We start from the raw sequence: 23,979 nt of genomic DNA, 5'->3' as shown, positions 1-23,979 counted from the left end.
TTGCATCACCACATTTTAAGAGCTTTAATTTATCCATATTTTAGCCCACAGAGTCATGTGAGGTCTTGTTTTTTGCGGGACGAGTTTTTATTGGTACCATTTTCGGGCACAAGACATTTTTGGATCACTTTTTATTCAGATTTTTGGAAGGCAGAATGAACAAAAACCAGCAATTCCTGAATTTCTTTTAGGGGGGGGGGCGTTTATACCGTTCTGCATGTGGTAAAATTGATAAAGCAGCTTTATTCTTCGGGTCAGTATGATTACAGTGATACCTCATTTATATCATTTTTTTGGCGCTTTTACACAATAAAAACTATTTTATATAAAAAATAATTGTTTTTGCATCGCTTTATTCTGAGAGCTATAACTTTTTTATTTTTCTGCTGATGATGCTGTGTGGCAGCTTTTTTTTTGCGGGACAAGATGACGTTTTCAGCGGTACCATGTTTATTTATATCCGTCTTTTTGATCACATTTTATTGCACTTTTTGTTCGGCAGTATGATGATAAAGCATTGTTTTTTGTCAAATTTTTTATCTATTTATTTGCGGTATTCACTGAAGGGGTTAACTAGTGGGATAGTTTTATAGGGCGGGTTGTTATGGACGCGGCGATACCAAATATGTTTACTTTTATTGTTTTTTTTTATTTACATAAATAAATTGATTTATTGGAATATATTTATTTTTTTTTTTTTTCTTTATTTGGGGATTTTTGCTTTATTTTTTATACATTCTATTTTTTTTTACTTTATAACATTGTCCCAGTGTGGGACATCACTATATTACATCAGATCGCTGATCTGACACTTTGCATAGCACTGTGTCAGATCAGCAATCTGACAGGCCGTCCGGCGCCTGTTCTCAGCAGGCGCCAGGAAGCCACCTCACTTCAGGACCCGGAAAGAGCCCCGCGGCCATTTTGGATCCAAGGACTCCATGGAGAACACCAGAACAAAGCGATCGCATCGCGTTGTTCCGGTGGGAGAGCGCAGGGAGCCCCCATCCCTGCGCGATACCCCTCTATGTCGCTGTCACTACTGACAGTGGCATCAGAGGGGTTAAATGCCCACGATCGGCGTTGGCGCCGATCGTGGGCATTGCTGCTGGGTGTCAACTGTCACATACAGCTGACACCCGCACGCGATCGCCGCGGTGCTCACTGTGAGATTGCACAATCGTGCCGCCGCACAAGTTATATTATACTCAGTGCGGTCCTGTCCGATGGGCGTCGCGGTCCAGCGCCTCCCATCTTCATGCGATGACGTCCTCTTCCTTGCTTCCTGTCACGGCTCCTGCGCAGGCGTACTTTATCTGCCCTGCTGAGGGCAAAGTACTGCAGTGCGCAGGTGCCAGGAAAGGTCCAAGAAGCCCATACCATGTATTGTCCCCCATTAGGGAAATAGTGACTTATTATATTACTGTATATTATTATTTTACATTACTACATTGATTGCACAGGTGTCTTTATCTGGTCCAGTTATTACACTGTATGACTGAGTGAGCACTATAAAGTGGTAAGTCACTAACAGAAGGGACTGGCACCAAGTGAACAGCACTATACCAATATTTATTCACATAACTGTTTATCACTCATGGTAATTCTGCTTCATGCACCTGTCTTATCCATGGTTTTTCCTTTTTTTTCTGTGCTATGTTGTGCATAAATATGTGATTCTCCAGAATTTCTTTTAGTCTATGCCTGATGAAGAGACCTGTGTAGTCTCGAAAGCTTGCAACTTGTTACCATCTTTTCAGTTAGCCATTAAAAGGTATCAACCACTGAGGACTCTCAATTCTAAATATTTTTCTATCTACTGGCTAACACGGTACCAAGATATATATCTTTCCTGTATACTAATCTCTATCACTAGTTGCAGTAAAGCAGAAGGTCAGTGAACTCCAGTCTCTAGACCTAATGGTGAATTTCTGTTCCCTGGGATTTTGTTGTACTCTGGTCACTCAGCCAAGGTCAGCAGGTCTGAATACAGATAGTACAGTTCACGGCTTGTGCATTTTCAGCTAATACCAAGAAATCTTGATCATTTTTACCTCACTTCAAAGGCCCTTTTGAATTTGCTTGAGACTCAGATCAAAAGATTCATTGTCCAGTACCGAGCACTGTGCCAGTCTTACAACCTGAGCAGAGTCTGCCAGATCCCAACAAAGAGGCGCACTATCTTTGTGTACAGCACAAAACAAGCTTGAGAATTAACCCTTCGTTGCTTTATGAAAACTAAGCTTATATTTCATTATTAAAACTCAAATATAGAAATGTATTCAAGAATGCAATCACTGGTGCTTCTCCATTTGTGGCTACGAGCCCTATCGTGTGCTGCCTATGATGATCTCCAATGCAGATTACACTGAAAATACCGAACATTTTGTCTGGTAAAATCCTGGACTTGGAAATCTGAAAGACCCCATTATTGTCAATGGGGTCCACTCGTGCCCGCTGATGTCCGGCATAAAATGGATCCGGCATTGTTGGTAGGAGAGAGGAGAGAGTAGGGCTGGAAAGACCACCGGGAGGATATCTTAGTGGGCTCAGGTTCTGAATTGGGCATTAACAACATAAAGCTTTGGTCCCAGTATAAAATACTCTTCAGAAAATCTTATTGTTTGGAACTTTTTCACATACTGTACTCACCGGATCAGCTGTGTCCATAACTCTTACAAGAACCGGCTCCTGGTCTACGATTTCTTCTTTAGCATATGTGTCTTCTGCAAAAAAATCCAAGCAAAACAATAACAATTGGATTTATAATATACAGTCCATTCAGTAACATCTGTCATGAGAAACAAATCACTACAGACATCTACTAGCAGAACAGGGTGGCACAAGTTCTCTTGGTGCTCAAGACATGCCCCTCTGCCACCTATATTCCTTAAAGGGACACTGTCACCTGAATTTGGAGGGAACAATCTTCAGCCATGGAGGCGGGGTTTAGGGGTTTTTGATTCACCCTTTCCTTACCCGCTGGCTGCATGCTGGCTGCAATATTGGATTGAAGTTCATTCTCTGTCCTTCATAGTACACGCCTGCGCTGTGCAAGATTGCCTTGTACAGGCATGTACTACAGAGGACAGAGAGTGAACTTCAATCCAATATTGCAGCCAGCATGCAGCCAGCGGGTAAGGAAAGGGTGAATCAAAAACCCCAAAACCCCGCCTCCATGGCTGAAGATTGTTCCCTCCAAATTCAGGTGACAGTGTCCCTTTAATACCTGTAGGACATTGAATTCCCCCTTTCATTCCATCCCTCAGCAAATCCCACTGCTATTATTAATAAAACCATACTACACATTTACCTCCCTTTTACTCTCAGCACGCTCAGAGCAGGCTGGCCAATATATGACATGTCTACCTGCTCTTCCTCTCCTACCATCTCCATTTCTCACCAACGCACTGAATCGAAACGTTTATCAAGCCCAACATTGAATAGTAAAATAAACCTCTAATTTTTTGTTTTTTACCCCCCAAAAGCTCATTATTGTGTGCATGAATCATAGAAGAAATGGTCATTTAAAATACGTAGGAAAAATTTGTACTTTTATTTTGTCATCTTTATTGATATTTTTCATCAGGCACAAAACAGACTAAGCAGTAAGACTTTCTTGGAGAAAAGATGTCTAAGAGCTCTTTCAGATGAGCGTAACGTCTGTGTAAGTTCCATATCAAAACTGATAGCGTACATGAAACGTGGAGGAAGGATGGCCATACAAGACAAGGAGTACAGCAACAATCAGCAAACACGCACAAAGATCAGATAATACAGTATAACATGAATATTTGCTAACCAGTTTATAAAACAAAGGGAAGGATGGTAGGTAAATGGTGTATAATTAACAAACAGGGCTGGGACAAAGTATTTTGGTGCCCTAGGCAGATGAAGTCAATGACACCCCCCCCTGCCACCCAGCTCTACCACAAAGCAAAGGAAGGGCTCAGAAATTAAGGTGACAGGAACCCTAATGCTCATCCCTGTTTCCCCTCCGATGGGTTTCCTAGCAAACTCTGATGACCACTTCCACTAGAATTGTTACCTTTTTCACAAAAAACTGTTATCAAAAGTAAAAAAAAAGTGGTGCACTGTAGGGATGTGACAACAAGGAGAGTGATTTCAAAGTTAGATAAGAATCAATCATTTTTGCTGACCATTTACACAATACAGGGGAAAAAAATAATTATATTCATCCCTGACATCCTATATTTTAAATGTAGAACCCAAGGATAGTTACGGAAACTAATAAAGCTTAACTATAATCAGGGCCATTTGGATTCAATTAAAGTGTTCCTCAGTTTATTGTTTTCTTCCCCCAAGTTTATTCCCCCCATCTGCACAGCTCCTCATTTTATCCCCACTCTGCACAGCCCCTCAGTTTATTGCACCCATCTGCACAGCCTGTCAGTTTATGCCCCCCATCTGCACAGCCCCTCTGATTATTCACCCCCATTTGCAGAGCCCCTCTGTTTATTCCTCTCATCTATATACCCCCTCATTTTATTCTCCTCCTCTGCACAGCCCCTCAGTTTATTCCCCATCTGCATTTTTTCAAAAGTGTGCCCCCCTCAGGAAAGCATGAGGTAGCGCCCAAGGCAAGTATCTACCCTGCCTACCCCTCATCCGGGCCCTGGTAACAAATACAATGACAGCAGTTACTTTCAATATCACCGTTTAAGAGTATACACAGGTACACTTAAACAGAATTAACAGTTATATGCAAGCAAAATACAGCACGATTAAGCTTTTCTATGCATAAATCAATAAAGCAACATAATTGTACCAGTACTTTAGTAATATAGAAAATGCAAAGCACAGCCGAGAGGGGAGGTGCACAGTCAATAGGTGCCCAAACCTTGACGTATAGATAACAAGTGACTAGCACACTCCTAGCAATTGTGATGCAAAATAAGGGGGTTTATAAATAAACCCCCTTATTTTGCATCACAATTGCTAGGAGTGTGCTAGTCACTTGTTATCAGTACTTTAGTAATGACCTACTCTGAGCAGTTTTCGAAGTGTCTCTTACAAAAGACTAACTAATTAGACCTCTATAAGGTTATACATATATGTGCATATATCTTAAAATGTAAGATTACCAGTATGTCCTGAAATTGAAGTAGAAGTGTACTTGCTGGCTGAGCCCCAAATAATCAGAAATGCCATCTTTAAGCTCTTAGGGAATGCCAAGCTCTCTAACACAGGGCTTCCCAAAGGCCTTAAAGATAAGGCCTCAAGTGGCCTAGCCCAAGATGCTGTATACAAGGTTGTCGTCACTGAGTTTGGTAATGTCAAGCCGAACAACGCGTCCCAAAGTCACCAACAACATATCCAGAGGCAGGCAGCTTCACTTCAAGCCTCTTCCACTCAGAACAACTCTCCTTGCCAACTGCCCACCAACCGCCAAAAATCCCCGCCCTCCAACTCCGGCCTCTCAAAGCGGCCTCTACTGGTCAGATCAAATATTACATCACAAATCTCCAACAATACGGTAAACTGTGATTAAGCCTTACATACAGACAGTACACAGACCATGGCAAGTCACTCGAGCAGCACACATGGGCAATTTTACAAGAAACCACTAATCTGATCTTTAAAAAAAGGCTGCCTAAAGACATTAATTTTATTCTATATTTTACGGATGCATTGCAATTTTTAATATAGAAAACTGAACTTTGCACATATTATCTTAGAAATCGTTAATTTATAAAATGGACACCATCCAAAAGTAATGAAAGAATGTATGGATGACATACCAAGCATAATAAAAAGGAAAAATTGTCCATTTTTTTGATGATCAATGGATGGTTTTATATTCTTTCATTTTGAACTAGGGCCTAGTTCACAAGACTAGGGAGCTACCCACCACTCCTCGGGCTATCTGCACAAAAGCTGTTCCACTCAGCATGTCCACATGGACTTTTCCTCTCTGAACCCTGTTCACAAAGGTAATATACAGATGATCAGGTTTCTAAATACATCAGATAGGGATTGCATACATCAGTTAGGACTGCTCTGATATGGGTATACCTTGACGATTGGTGGAGCAGCTTAGCATACATGTTTTGCAAAAAACGTATCAACCAAATACCCTGTTTTTTACATCTTTTACTAGCACTTGCGGATTACTGTGATTTTTTGAAACTGAGTGTTTTTGTTTCTACTATGCTCTTTTGTGTCTTCAAGTTTCTTGGTGGTGTGTGAACATGTTCCTACAGACCTGTTCACTGGACAAGTAGCCCATGTGTTCCTGTTTCCATAATTGTTCTCTTGTGTCTACAAGACTGGGGAGTTACCCACCACTCCTCTTGGGCTATCTGCACAAAAGCTGTTCTACTCAGCATGTCCACATGGACTTTTCCTCTCTGAACCCTGTTCGCAAAGGTACAGTTAAGTCCATATATATTTGGACAGAGACAACATTTTTCTAATTTTGGTTATAGACATTACCACAATGAATTTTAAACAAAACAATTCAGATGCAGTTGAAGTTCAGACTTTCAGCTTTCATTTGAGGGTATCCACATTCAAATTGGATGAAGGGTTTAGGAGTTTCAGCTCCTTAACATGTGCCACCCTGTTTTTAAAGGGACCAAAAGTAATTGGACAGATTCAATCATTTTAAATAAAATGTTCATTTTTAGTACTTGGTTGAAAACCTTTTGTTGGCAATAACTGCCTGAAGTCTTGAATTCATGGACATCACCAGACGCTGTGTTTCCTCCTTTTTGATGCTCTGCCAGGCCATCACTGCAGTGGTTTTCAGTTGCTGTTTGTTTGTGGGCCTTTCTGTTTGAAGTTTAGTCTTTAACAAGTGAAATGCATGCTCAATTGGGTTGAGATCAGGTGACTGACTTGGCCATTCAAGAATATTCCACTTCTTTGCTTTAATAAACCTCTGGGTTGCTTTGGCTTTATGTTTGGGTCATTGTCCATCTGTGGTATGAAACGACGACCAATCAGTTTGGCTGCATTTGGCTGGATCTGAGCACACAGTATGGCTCTGAATATCTCAGAATTCATTCGGCTGCTTCTGTCCTGTGTCCCATCATCAATAAACACTAGTGACCCAGTGCCACTGGCAGCCATGCATGTCCAAGCCATCACACTGCCTCCGCCGTGTTTTACAGATGATGTGGTATGCTTTGGATCATGAGCTGTACCACGCCTTCGCCATACTTTTCTCTTTCTATCATTCTGGTAGAGGTTGATCTTGGTTTCATCTGTCCAAAGAATGATCTTCCAGAACTGTGCTGGCTTTTTTAGATGTTTTTTAGCAAAGTGCAGTCTAGCCTTTTTATTCTTGATGCTTATGAGTGGCTTGCACCGTGCAGTGAACCCTCTGTATTTACTTTCATGCAGTCTTCTCTTTATGGTAGATTTGGATATTGATACGCCTACCTCCTGGAGAGTGTTGGTCACTTGGTTGGTTGTTGTGAAGGGGTCTCTCTTCACCATGGAGATTATTCTGCGATCATCCACCACTATTGTCTTCCGTGGGCACCCAGGTCTTTTTGCATTGATGAGTTCACCAGTGCTTTTTTTCTTTCTCAGGATGTACCAAACTGTAAATTTTGCCACTCCTAATATTGTAGCAATTTCTCAGATGGGTTTTTTCTGTTTTCGCAGCTTAAGGATGGCTTGTTTCACCTGCATGGAGAGCTCCTTTGACCGCATGTTTACTTCACAGCAAAACCTTCCAAATGCAAGCACCACACCTCAAATCATCTCCAGGCCTTTTATCTGCTTAATTGAAAATGACATAATGAATTGGATTGCCCACACCTGCCCAGGAAATAGCCTTGGAGTCAATTGTCCAATTACTTTTGGTACCTTTAAAAACATGGAGGCACATGTTAAGGAGCTGAAACTCCTAAACCCTTCACCCAATTTTAATGTAGATACCCTCAAATGAAAGCTGAAAGTCTGAACTTCAACTGCATCTGAATTGTTTTGTTTAAAATTCATTGTGGTAATGTCTATAGCCAAAATTAGAAAAATGTTGTCTCTGTCCAAATATATATGGACTTAACTGTAATATACAGATGATCAGGTTTTTAAATACATCAGATAGGGATTGCATACATCAGTTAGGACTGCTCCGATATGGGTATACCTTGACGATTGGTGGAGCAGCTTAGCATACAATTTTTGCAAAAAACGTATCAACCAAATACCTTTTTTTTTACATCTTTTACTAGCACTTGCGGATTACTTTGATTTTTTGAAACTGAGTGCTTTTTGTTCTACTATGCTCTTTTGTGTCTTCAAGTTTCTTGGTGGTGTGTGAACATGTTCCTACAGACTTGTTCACTGTGCAAGTAGCCCATGTGTTCCTGTTTCCATAATTGTTCTCTTGTGTCTACAAGACTAGGGAGTTACCCACCACTCCTCTTGGGCTATCTGCACAAAAGCTGTTCCACTCAGCATGTCCACATGGACTTTTCCTCTCTGAACCCTGTTCACAAAGGTAATATACAGATGATCAGGTTTTTAAATACATCAGATATGGATTGCATACATCAGTTAGTGTTTTTGGTTCTACTATGCTCTTTTGTGTCTTCTAGGCAGGTTTCGCACAATTGTGACCATGCTCTAACCACAAGGCCTGGCATGTAGCTCAGGTCAGGAGACCCAATGGTTAGGCCCGATCTTGCAATCCAAGCCCAGTCCATTTATCATGAAACCAGGATAGCACAATACAAAAAAATGTACTTTTCCAAAGTGAAACGTGACTAGATATGGACATATCCTTGTACTTTATATCATTGTAATAGTCCTGCCAAAAAAAACTGCAATTAGTATTATACTAGCATTCAGAATGCCAGGAACACAGCACTCTGCCCAGTTATCAATAGAGTCCATCAAAAGTTTATCCATGCTAATAAACCTTGTTATCTAAAATCCACATGGTGAATATGCACATTGTAACGTGTATTCCGGGCTTCTATTGGAAATCTGATTTGACACAACTTTCTCAAATTGAGTCAATGATACGACTTGGTCTTTAGCTGAATGATATTTTTGTAATGACTCCTCATATTCTCCATATTTGAACTTTGTGTAACCCGGGTATTGCCAGACTCAGTCAGTAAGACCAGAGGACCAGAGGATCCTCCAGTAGTCTCAAGTTGCACCATGAATACAGGACTGAAGGTCCAGCAGGAGACAAACTCTTTGGAGCGAATGAACTCAATAATTTATTAGACATTACCGGTGATATGTTCTGTGTGTATAATACATGGGAACCTATAAAAGGTCATCTATGTGAATGGGAGTATGAACTACCAATGAAACCTACAAAAATACTCCCACGGACAACAGGTCATTATAAAGCACACATTTTATTGGAACCATTAACAATTATATAAAAAACAAAGTAAAAAAAAGGAGAGGTCATACTGAGAAAAGATCATAGGGTAAATATACCAATAATTGGTCCCAGATTAATCAGAAAATCAGTTTCAAGCTTATATGGGTAGCTAAATACATCTCATATGCCCATGTGGAAAACAGAGAGGTAGTATTAATAAATGGATTCCAAAAAAGGGTAACCATCCAGAAATTAGTATGCCATAGCCTACAATTAACACTCATTAAGTTTTCAAGTGATTGACTAGATAATAATCATAACATGAATAATATAGGCAACAAAAATATAACGTGACAGTGCATAGAAAATAGTATTACCTATAAAAGTGCATATGGCATAGGGAATATGAATAGGTCACTGCACACAAAAAAAGTGCATGTGCTAGAAAGTGGCAGTGCTTTCATAGACCCAGATCCACAAAGCATATTAAACAATATGGATCTACAAAACAATCATTACTCCAAGTAAAAAGTGATATTAGCCATATTAGCTCCATATTGTATAAAGTGCTGTACAAATAAAAGTTTTGTGAGTCAGATTGCCACCCTTTCCTCATTCTGAAGCTTGCACCTGGGAAATCAGGATAATTTCCTCTAATCCAAGGAACCCCAATTTGCCATGGAATGCAGCAAAGCTGTTTGGCCATGTTCACACGTTGCAGAAAATATCAACTGCAGATTTGGTTATAAATCCACAAGCAAAATCTGCAGCAAATGCAGGACAGAATCTCAGCAGAATCTGTTTCTGTTACTTTTGGATTTGGCTGAGAGTCTCACTGTCTACACCATTACAAAGCATTGAATAGAGTGAAACCCACAATGAAAACCCAAATCCGCAGCAAATCCTGCATGTGTGAATTTAGTCTTAAGGTGGTGTAAGAATGTATGGTACCAAGCGCAAACAAGTCCCTGTCACACCTGACATTTGTAACTCAATGATAACTGATAGGCACAGTCATAAATATCTGCCATTACTTCTTATATACTTGGATACAAATGCAATATTATGCTTTCCCCAGAAAACATCTGGTATTGCCAAACCTCAGTGAGCATCACTGCATTATTCTAGATCTGGTATTGCCACACCTCAGTGAGCATCACTGCATTATTCTTGATCTGGTATTGCCGCACCTCAGTGAGCACCACTGCATTATTCTAGATCTGGTATTGCCGCACCTCAGTGAGCATCACTGCATTATTCTTGATCTGGTATTGCCGCACCTCAGTGAGCACCACTGCATTATTCTAGATCTGGTATTGCCACACCTCAGTGAGCATCACTGCATTATTCTTGATCTGGTATTGCCGCACCTCAGTGAGCACCACTGCATTATTCTAGATCTGGTATTGCCGCACCTCAGTGAGCATCACTGCATTATTCTAGATCAGGTATTGCCGCACCTCAGTGAACATCACTGCATTATTCTAGATCTGGTATTTCCGCACTTCAGTGAGCATCTCTGCATTATTCTAGATCTGGTATTGCTGCACCTCAGTGAGCATCACTGCATTATTCTAGATCTGGTATTGCCGCACCTCAGCGAACATCACTGCATTATTCTAGATCTGGTATTTCCGCACCTCAGTGAGCATCTCTGCATTATTCTAGATCTGGTATTGCCGCACCTCAGTGAGCATCACTGCATTATTCTTGATCTGGTATTGCCGCACCTCAGTGAGCACCACTGCATTATTCTAGATCTGGTATTGCCGCACCTCAGTGAGCATCACTGCATTATTCTAGATCAGGTATTGCCGCACCTCAGTGAACATCACTGCATTATTCTAGATCTGGTATTTCCGCACCTCAGTGAGCATCACTGCATTATTCTAGATCTGGTATTGCCGCACCTCAGTGAGCATCGCTGCATTATTCTAGATCTGGTATTGCCGCACCTCAGTGAGAATCACTGCATTATTCTAGATCTGGTATTGCCGCACCTCAGTGAGCATCACTGCATTATTCTAGATCTGGCATTGCCGCACCTCAGTGAGCATCACTGCATTATTCTAGATCTGGTATTGCCGCACCTCAGTGAGCATCTCTGCATTATTCTAGATCTGGTATTGCCGCACCTCAGTGAGAATCACTGCATTATGCTAGATCTGGTATTGCCGCACCTCAGTGAGCATCGCTGCAATATTCTAGATCTGGCATTGCCGCACCTCAGTGAGCATCACTGCATTATTCTAGATCTGGTATTGCTGCACCTCAGTGAGCATCGCTGCAGTATTCTAGATCTGGTATTGCCGCACCTCAGTGAGCATCGCTGCATTATTCTAAATCTGGTATTGCCGGACCTCATTGAGCATCGCTGCATTATTCTAGATCTGGTATTGCGCACCTCAGTGAGCATTGCTGCATAATTCTAGATCTGGTATTGCCGCACCTCAGTGAGCATCGCTGCATTATGCTAGATCTGGTATTGCCGCACCTCAGTGAGCATCGCTGCATTATTCTAGATCTGGCATTGCCGCACCTCAGTGAGCATCGCTGCATTATTCTAGATCTGGTATTGCTGCACCTCAGTGAGCATCGCTGCAGTATTCTAGATCTGGTATTGCCGCACCTCAGTGAGCATCGCTGCATTATTCTAGATCTGGTATTGCCGCACCTCATTGAGCATCGCTGCATTATTCTAGATCTGGTATTGCGCACCTCAGTGAGCATTGCTGCATAATTCTAGGTCTGGTATTGCCGCACCTCAGTGAGCATTGCTGCATTATTCTAGATCTGGTATCCCCGCACCTTAGTGAGCATCACTGCATTATTCTAGATCTGGTATTGTCGCACCTAAGTGAGCACCACTGCATTATTCTAGATCTGGTATTGCCGCACCTCAGTGAGCACCACTGCATTATTCTCGATCTGGTATTGTCGCACCTAAGTGAGCACCACTGCATTATTCTAGATCTGGTATTGCCGCACCTCAGTGAGCACCACTGCATTATTCTCGATCTGGTATTGCCGCACCTCAGTGAGCATCACTGCATTATTCTAGATCTGGTATTGCCGTACCTCAGTGAGCATCACTGCATTATTCTAGATCGCAGGGTGGTGCGACAGTGATAGATGGATAAGTGGAAGAAACAGTTAATCCATGTAATTAAACGTGAGCGTCCTGGACTGGAGTCTGACAGAAATGAATAACATTCCCCTGGAAAAGTGTTGAGTGAAAACATTTACTTTGCTGCCTGTCAGGACACTGGAGGCTTTTTTAAGCATCAGAGGAAAGGTTCATATCTCTTTAATCTCAGCCATTAATCAGCTGATTCCTGACCAATTTCTGCATCTTGTCACATTAATGAAGACAATTATTCCCACAAGACAGAGTCCAGATAACTTCTCTCTCGTCTAAGAACTCCCTGGCATGGCTCTACTTCCAAATATAACTCATTTTCCAGCATTAACGTGAATGCTGCGCCAACCTTCTCAAGATGTTTACGAGCTGTAAATGTAAGGTCACTCATCCTGCCCAAGGTACAGTTTAGTTAAAACCACTAATTTCATAGGGGAGAGTAAGTTTCTGAGGTCCTTTTAAAAGAGCCGATAAATTGCCCACAATGATCATACATTTAAAGGGAATCTGTCAGCAGGTTTTGCTATGTAATATGAGATCAGCATGATGTAGAGGGAGAGACCCTGATTCCAGTGATGTGTCGCTTACTTGTTTGTTTAGTACAGTTTTGCTAAAATCCTTGTTTTCTCTGCTGTAGATGTAGCGGTCTTCAGAATGCTGAACTCTGTTTAACCCCACACATGCCACTGACTCGCAGCTTCCTGTGTACAATCTGCCAATCAGTGGAGGGACAGAGTTACACAGATTAGCCTGACTGGTCTGCACATGACCCCTAGTCGAGTACTCATAATCTCTTACCGTTAAAACAATAATTGTATTGATACTAAGATACACAACCTAATAAGTGACACATTCCTGTAATCAGGCTTTCTTGCTCTATATATTTAGGCTGCTCTCAGATTAAATAGCAAAAACCTGCTGACACATTTCTTTTAAATGTAGCAATGATTGAGAAGGAGTTTCATGGGAACAATTGTTAGTGGATTTATCATTTCGCCCATGCTGTCATACACTTTACATTATTGTTGGTAGCACGTCCCCTATTTAAAGGGAATATATTGCCAAGTTTTTGCTATCCTATCTGAGTGCAGCGTGATGTAGGGGCAGAGACCCTGATTCCAGTGTTGTATCACTTACTGGGCTGCATACTGCAGTTTTAATAAAATCTCTGTTAATCTGCTGCAGATCTATCAGTTCTCTGAAGGCTGAGCTCTGTATAACCCCACCCACATTATTGATTGGCTGCTATCTATGTACGCTGTGCATGGGCAAAAAGATGCCAATCAGAGGTGGGGGCGGGAATATACAATTTACGAATATAAAGGGCTACCTGGCAGCAGCTTTACTAGCCTTCTAGTGACAATCTCCTGCTGATAAAATTGTGAATTTATCAAAACTACATCAAGCAGTCCAGTAAGTGACACACTAGAATCAGGGTCTCTGTCTCTAAATCATGCTGCTTTCAAATTAGGTGGCAAAGACCTGGTGACCGATTCCCCTTAAGGGGATGGATGTACTGCTGACTATCAGTTATTGATCATTTGAGTGTTGTGTAGTTTGATAACGGACTTTTTTATGGGTCCCAGTGACAGGAGAACATTCCCTTTAGAGCGTGATGGAAAACATAAGACCCTTCCAGGAGGCTTCATCATTTTCATTGCCAGTCAGACAATATGGATGTCTATAGACACGAAACATTAGAGGCAAACAGAAGATGTCTAGGCATGTGTTTACCCTGCTGTGTAACCAGTTTTGGTTGGAGAACAGGTGAGATTCCATCCAAAAGTGCCATATCCTCAAATTGTGATACCGGGTGAGCATGTAGTGTACCTTCCTAACATAATGGCACTGGTCCCAAATCCTCCAAGGCCGGTGATTCTATCATTTTTGCCAGGGGTTGTATAAGAATATACTCTTTTTTAGTGTAAAATTAATGTGAAATGGATTACTAATATATGGTAATTAATATATTAATATAATTAATATATTAATTAATTTATGCTAATTAGATCTAATGGGCTTTTACATCCTAATTAATGTGTCTGATATTTTTAAAGCTATCCTCTAAGTTACATCAAATTTGCATACTTTTCTCCCAGGGATCATTGCCTGTAAGATTCCATAAACATCATACTTCATACATATTCCCCCACATTACTGAGGTTTTAGAAATATTTGTTTTTTTTTTTACTATTTTTATAATCTATAAGGCTAATAGTTAAAAAAAAAAAATATAATAATGTTAATAAAAAAATGAAGATTCTTAATATTATTTCTATATCCATGAAACAGAATACTCACCAAGGAAGGGGTCATATTCACTTATAAACCTCCTGGTTAGGAACTTTACTGCCAGTGCTGAAAGAAGAAGTCATTGTTCATGAATTCTACATTTAAAGTGTATTCTGAAAAATAAGAAATAACTCGGATTTCTGACAAATTACACAGTATAAACAGTCAGGGAGGCAAGACAAGATCAATAATTGCTAACCACACAGGGAAATATCCGAAGAAAATAATAGCGGCAGCACGGTGGCTCAGTGGTTAGCACTGCAGCGCTGGGGTCCTGGGTTCAAATCCCACCAAGGACAACATCTGCAAGGAGTTTCTATGTTCTTTGCTTGGGTTTCCTCCCATGTATGATAATAATATCCTCCATATTACAATATCTGTAAAGTGCTGTGGAATATGATGGTGCTATATAAATATAGTATAAACCATATAAAATGTCAACTGATCAAAGAGGAACAATCATACAATCGCTGCCTCTCAAAGGCACGCAGAAAAGTCAATTTTCATAGGTAAAAAGACAAATAACTACCGTAAGTTGTTACACACAGAAAACTGTGCTATAATATATTCACATATGCAGTAAATAGTGGTAAATATGTCAGCTACATGTTATAGGTGTATAAAAGGCAAAAAAAGGTTTTGCACAATATTTCAAGTATTAGCAAGTGTCTGCTTGCAATTAGCAAAATAAGTAAAAAATAAACCTTTCAATATGGTGTACTGTATGTGTAAGTGTATAGAGTAAGTGTATACACTGTGTGCAGAATTATTAGGCAAGTTGTGCTTTGATCACATGATACTTTTTATAGATGTTGTCCTACTCCAAGCTGTTCAGGCTTGAGAGCCAACTACCAATTAAGTAAATCAGGTGATGTGCATCTCTGTAATGAGGAGGGGTGTTGTCTAATGACATCAACACCCTATGTAAGGTGTGCGTAATTATTAGGCAACTTCCTTTCCTTTGGCAAAATGGGTCACAAGAGAGATTTTATATTACAGGATGATTTATGTAAACTAGAAGCTTGGGCTGATAAATGGCAAATGAGCTTTAATGGGGATCAATGTAAGGTCATGCACTTGGGTAGAAGTAATAAGATGTATAACTATGTGCTTAATTCTAAAACTCTGGGCAAAACCGTCAATGAAAAAGACCTGGGTGTATGGGTGGATGACAAACTCATGTTCAGTGGCCAGTGTCAGGCAGCTGCTACAAAGGCAAATAAAATAATGGGATGCATTAAAAGAGGCATAAATGCTCATGAGGAGAACATAATATTACCTCTATACAAGTCACTAGTTCGACCACACTTAGTATACTGTGCACAGTTCTGGTCTCCGGTGTATAAGAAAGACATAGCTGAACTGGAGCAGGTGCAGAGAAGAGCGATGGATGGGAGCACATGACAGGATGAGGGCACAGGAAGAGGTAGCACATGACAAGATGGAGGAGCACAAAACAGGATGAAGGCGCAGGATGGGGCTGCAAATGACAGGAAAGGGGCGCAAGATGGTAGCAGCACATGACAAGATTAGGGCGCAGGAAGGAAGCAGCACATACCAGGATGGAGACCACAAACTAATATAAATGCTCGCCACCCGGGAGTAGAACGGGTTCAATAGCTAGTATATATAGTGGAGCAAGCTAGATCAAATTTATATGAAAAGAATCCCACAAGTATTCCATAGGTGTCTGACCAGCAGCTACTGCGCACAATTGGGGTGTATCTCCTGATATCCGTAAAGGATTTTCCACTGCTATGACATTGATGACCTATCTTTAGGATAGTGGTGGTCTGACACCCGGCACCCCCGCTGATCAGCTGTTACTATCTCTAGAAGCGCCTCAGATCCATCCCTCTGCCTTTTGTCTGCTCCCTGGTCTTTCAGGTCATGTCCTAGTCATTAACATGTGTGTCTTGCTGTATCTGTTCAAGTGGTTCATGCCAAATAACAGATCTGCATCTAAACAACAGAAGGCTGTATCCCGGCCCACCCAACAAACACTGGAGCAATCTGGCAGGTCACAAACAGTAGAAAGACGACCAGAATGATGCCAAAAACATCAGAAGACAGCCATTGGTAAGTATTTTTTCTACAGGCAGGGAACATGCATTAGTGAGACCGCTGAGGTGATGAAATAAAAAATAAGTCTTGCAACATGATCAGGAATATAAAGAGCAAACACCCCAAGGTAGACATTCTGAAGGTGAGATTCAGGCTTTAGCCCTGGACATGTTCTGTAGGGTGGCTGCTTCTCCTAGGTGATATTGGCAAGATAGTTTCTGTCATTAAGAGTTAATTTACTGATCACTTTGAATATATTCTTAGACCATTGGAGGGCGATATTTTCCCTCACATAATAACTAGTCAGAGATCATCACTTATATGTTATACTACAATATGGAAGCAGCAAAGTGCATTATAGATCGAAAATAAAAAAAAATACGTTTTAGTTATCTTTGTTGTTTGGAAAAGCTTGGTGTCAATTCAGATGTGAAAACATTCGAAACACGTAGAAAATTATGAGTGGATATTTGTGATTTGTCCTGAAATAGTTTTTAAAACTGTTTGAATAAAGGAACAAGAGACTTCTGGACCCTCGTTGTTCTTCCCACCCTTCTAGACCCTCGTTGTTTCTCCCACCCTTCTGGACCCTCGTTGTTTCTCCCACCCTTCTGGACCCTCGTTGTTTCTCCCACCCTTCTGGACCCTCGTTGTTTCTCCCACCCTTCTGGACCCTCGTTGTTTCTCCCACCCTTCTGGACACTTGTTGTTTCTCCCACCCTTCTGGACCCTTGTTGTTTCTCCCACCCTTCTGGACCCTCGTTGTTTCTCCCACCCATCTGGACCCTTGTTGTATCTCCCACCCTTCTGGACCCTCGTTGTTTCTCCCACCCTTCTGGACCCTCGTTGTTTCTCCCACCCATCTGGACCCTTGTTGTATCTCCCACCCTTCTGGACCCTTGTTGTTTCTCCCACCCTTCTGGACCCTTGTTGTTTCTCCCACCCTTCTGGACCCTTGTTGTTTCTCCTACCCTTCTGGACCCTCGTTGTTTTCTGTCTGTGCTTTGAATCAATGAGCCGTTCATCCGGTGATCTGGCATACTATATGCTTCTTTATTTCCAACCACACGCTCAATGAGTGTTTGCGTCTGTTTCATTTACATTGCATGTACTGTCCCGCATGGTGGAGTTGTCCACCACTTTGATATTGTTGACATATCTGTAAAAAAGGTCAATGAGGGTCCAACCCAAAGCATCTTCACTGATCTGTCTGTCGAACCCCCACTGATCTGCTACTAATAATAGGTTATCAATACTAAAGTAGTGGACAAACCCTTTAAACTTCCTAGTAAAGATCCGTAGGGACTCCATGCATTCGCCTGCTTCACATTTCTGTAGCTGTCACCATATCAATTAGCATATTACTGGCAACAGATAAGCAAAGTATATTATTTTTGGAACGAGCAATGCCAATTTTCTCTAGCTGACATGCAGATCACTCCATTTTTCTTGGCATCCGACAGCTCAGTATATTATGCTTGGCACTCAGCGGGGCTCAGTTTTTGTACCAGACATATTTTGTACATTATATTTGGCACTAATTTTGTCTGAGGTATTTTAATTTAACATGAGTTACCGAAAACCTTACTTGAGAAATGTTTCTGCATGTATTACAAATGGCAGGTGGGGTGCTTTGTTACCGATATTACATTGGGGCACTGAGTATACAGAGGGCAATGTCGTCACTGTCACCATTCACCACGTGACATGACAGAGATCCAGTCGTGAACTTTAAGGGCTTGTTCACACGCTGGCTGTTTGCCATGTTTGTTCCACTTGTTTTTTTGCCGCAGAGAAAATGCAACATTTTGCAGCACCAGCAAAGTGAATGAGATTTCTGAAATCTCACGCACATGCTGCTTACTTTTTCCTTGCAGATATAAAACTTCAAAGCGTTTTTCAAATCATCTGCAGCTTGTAAATTCTTTCAGCATTTTTGCAGCATTTTTCACCCATTGAAATGCTGTATTCTTTAATATTTCGACAGAGCCCAGGTCCGATCTGCCAGAATATTGATGAGCTGTAACAGGCAAACAGCAACCAGCACATGACAGAACAATGTTACCCTGCGGTAACACCATCGCTGGAAGGGTGCCGCTGCGGGAAGTGAGTATAGATTGTTTTTACTTGAATAAGGGCCCTGAATTGGTTAAGTTGAGGGTGTCCAGTGGTGGAAAACTCCTTTAAATAAGTAGACTACAGAGGACAAAACTCTCAGCTCTGCCGTTAATTCCTGCCATGCACCCACGTAAACCACGTAATTGACAGACAGTAAGGTCCCATAGTCATAGCCATCTTACCTGACTTGCCAGCTCCTCGGCAACCAAGCAGCACAAGATTACATTCTGAATGGAGGCTGCGGTCATTGGCGGCAGTGAAATGGGAAGCACTGACGGCTCTGGGTTTACCAAACATCAGAGACATTGTCTGTTGGTGTAAAAGTGAATGCATTGTAAAGATAGCATGCTATTTTATAATTGTTCACATTATAGTCGACAACGGCACCATTCCCTGCCTGTTTTAACTAAGCTTCACAGCAGGTGACCCTACGGGGCTATGGGCAGCACGGTGGCTCCGTGTTTAGCACTGTTACTTTGCAGAGCTGGGATCCTGGGTCAAAATCCCACCAAGGACGACATCTGCAGGGAGTTTGTATGGTCTCCCCATCTTTGCGTGGATTTCCTCCAGATTCCTCCCACACTCCAAGGACATACTGATGGGGAATTTAGATTGGGAGCCCCAATAGGGATAATATCTGTAAAGTGCTGTGGAATATGATGGTGCCATATAAGTGAGTAAAATAAATAACCATGGGTACCAGAGGTGATGAGGAGCATTTAATTTAAAGAATGTAGATGTTGCTTATTTCAGTAGATGCAGGGGCGGATATTTCAATGATGGAACCTGGGCAGCAGCAAAGGGGCACAAAAAGTAAGGGGTCCACTTCTACCTCCAAAGCAGGTGGAATTGGGCATTATGATGGGCTATTGGACGACTAAGGACCTATATCTTGTTTTTGCACAAGGGTTCTCCTCTGTCTGTGTCCGCTCCTGGGTAAAGAGTTATCCAAAACTTATAAAACGTTCCCAGAGATGGAAACGCTATAACATAACCACACTTTATAGCTTATTGAATACTGCTTTACGACAGGCATGGTGGCTACGTGCGCACTGTTCCTTTGTTTGGTTTTGTACGCTTTCCCTCTGGGATTTACGAGAACACGTTACAGACCCATGGAGATGATCTGCATTGTACATAAACGCAATGTAAACATTGTCTGTCTGGAGGACATTGTGCGCGGCCACATTAACACTTATACACAGACATGTCAATGGTTGCAAATTATTAAAGGTTAACTTTTGCTCAGTTTCACAATTTTATCACCCATGATATGATAACTGTGTCTCATTGTGTCCTGAACATTTATCACAATGCTCATACAACGCATCCCCCTCAGAAAGGCAACTTACGTTAAACATTTTGAAAAAAAAAAATATTGCAGCCCATGAAATGGCACACATGATAGTAACATCTTATAGTATAGCTCCCTTTACTGCGTGTGCCCGTCAGAACTACGTCACAATGAGTTATACTTAGCAATAATATATCAGTAGTACATATAGATCAAAGACAACATTTTCTCACCTGGCATTGGTGAGGAGGAAAAATTTGGGGGGTCTAAATGCTTAAAGACCCCGGGATTTTCCAATCCACAGTGACACTTTTATAAATCCATTGGACCAGATGTTGGAGAAGGACATTCTGTGTCAGGGTCCTCAGCCCCTATAGAGGAGATGAAAGGTGCAGTCAGTCCTGGGTAATTCTGGGATCTGCACAAAGTTCCTGTTGACTTCTGCTACCAGAACTACAGCTGCCTCTCCCCAACAGCTGGATATAGAGCGCTCCCTCCCCGTATCCCCCTCTCAGCTGATCTTGTGAGGTGTGCGTGAATTAATGTTTCCAGCTTCCACTCATTTCCAGTCACTGTGGTCACCTCAAATCTTAAATGTCCACTACTCAGTTTTCTCTTGCAAATAATGTGAAGAAAACTTTGGATTTTTGTCCTGTCTGTAGCTGGGATGCCTCATTGTCCTGCCTGATGTCTCCGTCCCCGGTTTCCCTCTCACTGTCTATAGTCTCCTGTTCCATCATTCTGCAAGTGGGGCAGTGCTGTTCTACTGTTCTGGACAGGCTGGGCCTGTGCCAAACGCCTTGTATGGGAAGTATTTTTTCAATGCCCCAGAGAAGAAGAATGAGAATCATCTTCTGTGTCACAGATCATCCCCAGTCCCAGAGAATTGTCCCTAAACCTAATACCGCAATGCTCTGATTGTTCCTAGGCAGTCTAGGATTACATGGGTTCAATTTCCCAGCTGAGTCTAGCATGTGAGGCCACGGTCAGGTTATTTTACGTTTACCCTAAAAGACATACTCTTTTTTTTTTTTATTTTTCAGCAATACAAAGGTTGGCCCTAGTAAATATGCACAATTTGCAATGAGTGTATTTTATCTAAGACAGTAAAAATTACAAGGCAAGAAAAGTTTCATATCCTTCAAGTAACAGTAAAGAAACAAAACAACTAAAAATACAAGAAAAAAAACTCATTCAGACAGATCACATATTAAGCTTCTTCTAAAGACGTAATTCCCTTTATTGCTATGACTATTAGGCTATGTGCACACGTTCAGGTATTTTCGCATTTTTTCACGATAAAAACGCTATAAAACTCATTAAAAATGCATACATTATACAGGGTGGAGCGCGGTAATTTGCTTTTTTGCACTGCATGCTGTGGCGGCACTGTCGGTCGAAGAGAGGGGAGAGTGGGTGTGGCTTACAGTGGCTGATGGGAGATTTGTATTCCTCTGCCTTTCAGTTGCCATCATGCAGTGGACACGTGAGGAGAGGTCATTTTGTGTTGAAGCGTATTTTTCAAATGCCCACTCGATCATTGCAGTGCAGCGTGCTTTTCGTTTACAATTCGCTGTTCCTCCACGCGGACGTGTTCCTGGACGGCAATCAATTGTAAATTGGGTGAATGCATTCAGAACAGCAGGGAATGTGTCATGTGTACGAAGGGGACCTGAGAGAAGGATTACAACACCACAAAACATTGAGCGAGTTAGAGCAGCAGTACTGCAATCTCCGAAACGCTCTGCTCGGAAGCAATCATTTGCTCTTGGCATTTCAAGACGTTCTCTCCACCGGATTCTTCATGATGAACTGAATTTTCACCCATATAAAATGTGCGTGGTCCAACATTTGTCAGCATGGGACTATTTGACACGGCGGACCTCTTGTGAAGACATGTTAGCAACGATACCCCGTGACGCAATTGTGTTTTTTTCTGATGAGGCACATTTTCACCTCAGTGGGTGTGTAAACAAACAAAATATGCGTTACTGGAGTGAAACAAACCCCAGAGAAGTTCACGAGAGACCTCTGCATTCGGACCGCGTCACTGTGTGGTGCGCCATATCACGAGTAGGCATCATTGGTCCTTACTTTTTTCAGGATAATGGTCGTGCCATAACTGTGAACTCCGAACGGTACTTGTCTATGATACAGGATTATTTTCAGCCGGCTCTTGAGGCAATGGAACTAGAGGATACATGGTTCCAACAGGATGGTGCCACTGCACACACAGCGAGGGTTACCATGAATTGTTTGAGGCAAATGTTTCCTGGACGGCTTATCTCTTTGAGGGGAGATGTGAACTGGCCAGCACGCTCACCAGATTTAGCCCCATGCGATTTTTTCCTTTGGGGTTACCTGAAGTCCCAACACCTTGGAAGACCTAAGGAACAATATTGAAGCTGAAATTGGCAGAATACCAGTGGACATGCTTGTTAGAGTTCATGAAAACTTCAGAAAACATATGCAGCAGTGTGTGGATAGCGAAGGTCGACATTTGCCAGATACACTATTTAAAACCATGTAATTTAAAAATTCCATTACTGTTCAGTATAATTAAAATATAAAATAAATTTTTCTAATGATCATAATTTTTTTTGTTTCATTCCCAAATCAGCAAATTACCGCGCTCCACCCTGTACATCCTATCATTTAGAATGCATTCTGCATGTTTTGTGCACATGATGCGTTTTTTTTCCACGAAAAAAAACGCATCGCGATAAAAAAAAGCAGCATGTTCATTAATTTTGCGGATTTTCTGCGTTTTTCCCGCTATTCCATGCATTTGGGAAACAACGCAAAAAAAAACGCCTCAAAAACGTGTCAAAAACGCATGAAAAATGCATGCGGATTTCTGGCAGAAATGTCCGGTTTTTGTCAGGAAAATTTCTGCAAGAAATCCTGGCGTGTGCACATACCCTTAATGCCAGTTTAACAATAAATGATCCTTTGGCAAATGACCTACTCTAACTGCTACATAGAAAAGATCGATCTGGATTGCAGCAACTTATATTTTTACACTTTTATACAAGGCATTCCACAAGGCATTCTCATACTCGCAAAATTAGCATAAAATGTTCGCACAAAAAATGTAAAACAAAATACAATATAAAAAGTGCTCAGTGTGAGCTTTTTTACTTTAGGGTCCGAATGTCATCAGTGTTGCTGATCCGATTTTCAGTAGTATTTGATCCATGTGTCACTTTTTACCATCAGTGTTTAATCAGTGATTTTTCACATATGACAAGAAATATAGAAATAAACTGTAAAGCTTCTCCTCTCCTAACCATTGCAATGATAATCACGGACAGTACATGGATGGCAATGTGTGCTGTCCATTATTTTCACAGACCCATAGACATGTATAAGTTATTTTGATGTGTGAAACAGATCAAATATGGACATGATTTTTTTGCATACACACAGTCCACAAGGAAACAGGGATAAGGGAAGAAATGTGTTTGAGGATGCTCTGTATTGTAAAGGAAATGTTTGTGAACTTATGCACCCACTATCTATTGTACATAGCAACCACCAAGTTACTGTTAAGTAAAAGGCAACACTGTGTGCAGAATTATTAGGCAAAAGTTGCGTTTTGATCACATGATACTTTTTATACATGTTGTCCTACTCCAAGCTGTTCAGGCTTGAGAGCCAACTACCAATTAAGTAAATCGGTTGATGTGCATCTCTGTAATGAGGAGGGGTGTTGTCTAATAACATCAAAACCCTATATAAGGTGTGCTTAAT

At 41.3% G+C, this 23,979-nt stretch overlaps 1 protein-coding gene across 2 annotated transcripts in view; it reads right to left on the bottom strand.

The window, feature by feature from the left end:
• Positions 1-20,954, bottom strand: part of RASL12 (RAS like family 12) — a 38,852-nt gene extending 17,898 nt beyond the window's left edge. The window contains exons 1-5 of one of the 2 annotated variants that reach the window (XM_069766344.1): positions 20,809-20,938; positions 20,460-20,597; positions 19,115-19,241; positions 14,760-14,816; positions 2,653-2,726 (exon numbers count right to left, since the gene is read on the bottom strand). In XM_069766344.1, the coding sequence (XP_069622445.1) occupies positions 2,653-2,726; positions 14,760-14,816; positions 19,115-19,238 (255 nt within the window). In that variant the 5' untranslated portion in view covers positions 19,239-19,241; positions 20,460-20,597; positions 20,809-20,938. Of the gene's footprint in view, positions 1-2,652; positions 2,727-14,759; positions 14,817-19,114; positions 19,242-20,459 lie in introns of both variants that reach the window. The other variant, XM_069766343.1, reaches the window with a different exon arrangement.
• Between the last annotated feature and the right edge of the window lie 3,025 nt (positions 20,955-23,979).

Source organism: Ranitomeya imitator, chromosome 4 (genome assembly GCF_032444005.1).
Source record: "Ranitomeya imitator isolate aRanImi1 chromosome 4, aRanImi1.pri, whole genome shotgun sequence".
NCBI lineage: Eukaryota > Metazoa > Chordata > Amphibia > Anura > Dendrobatidae > Ranitomeya > Ranitomeya imitator.
Note: the sequence above shows the minus strand (reverse complement) of the source record. Positions and strands in the feature narration are given on the sequence as shown.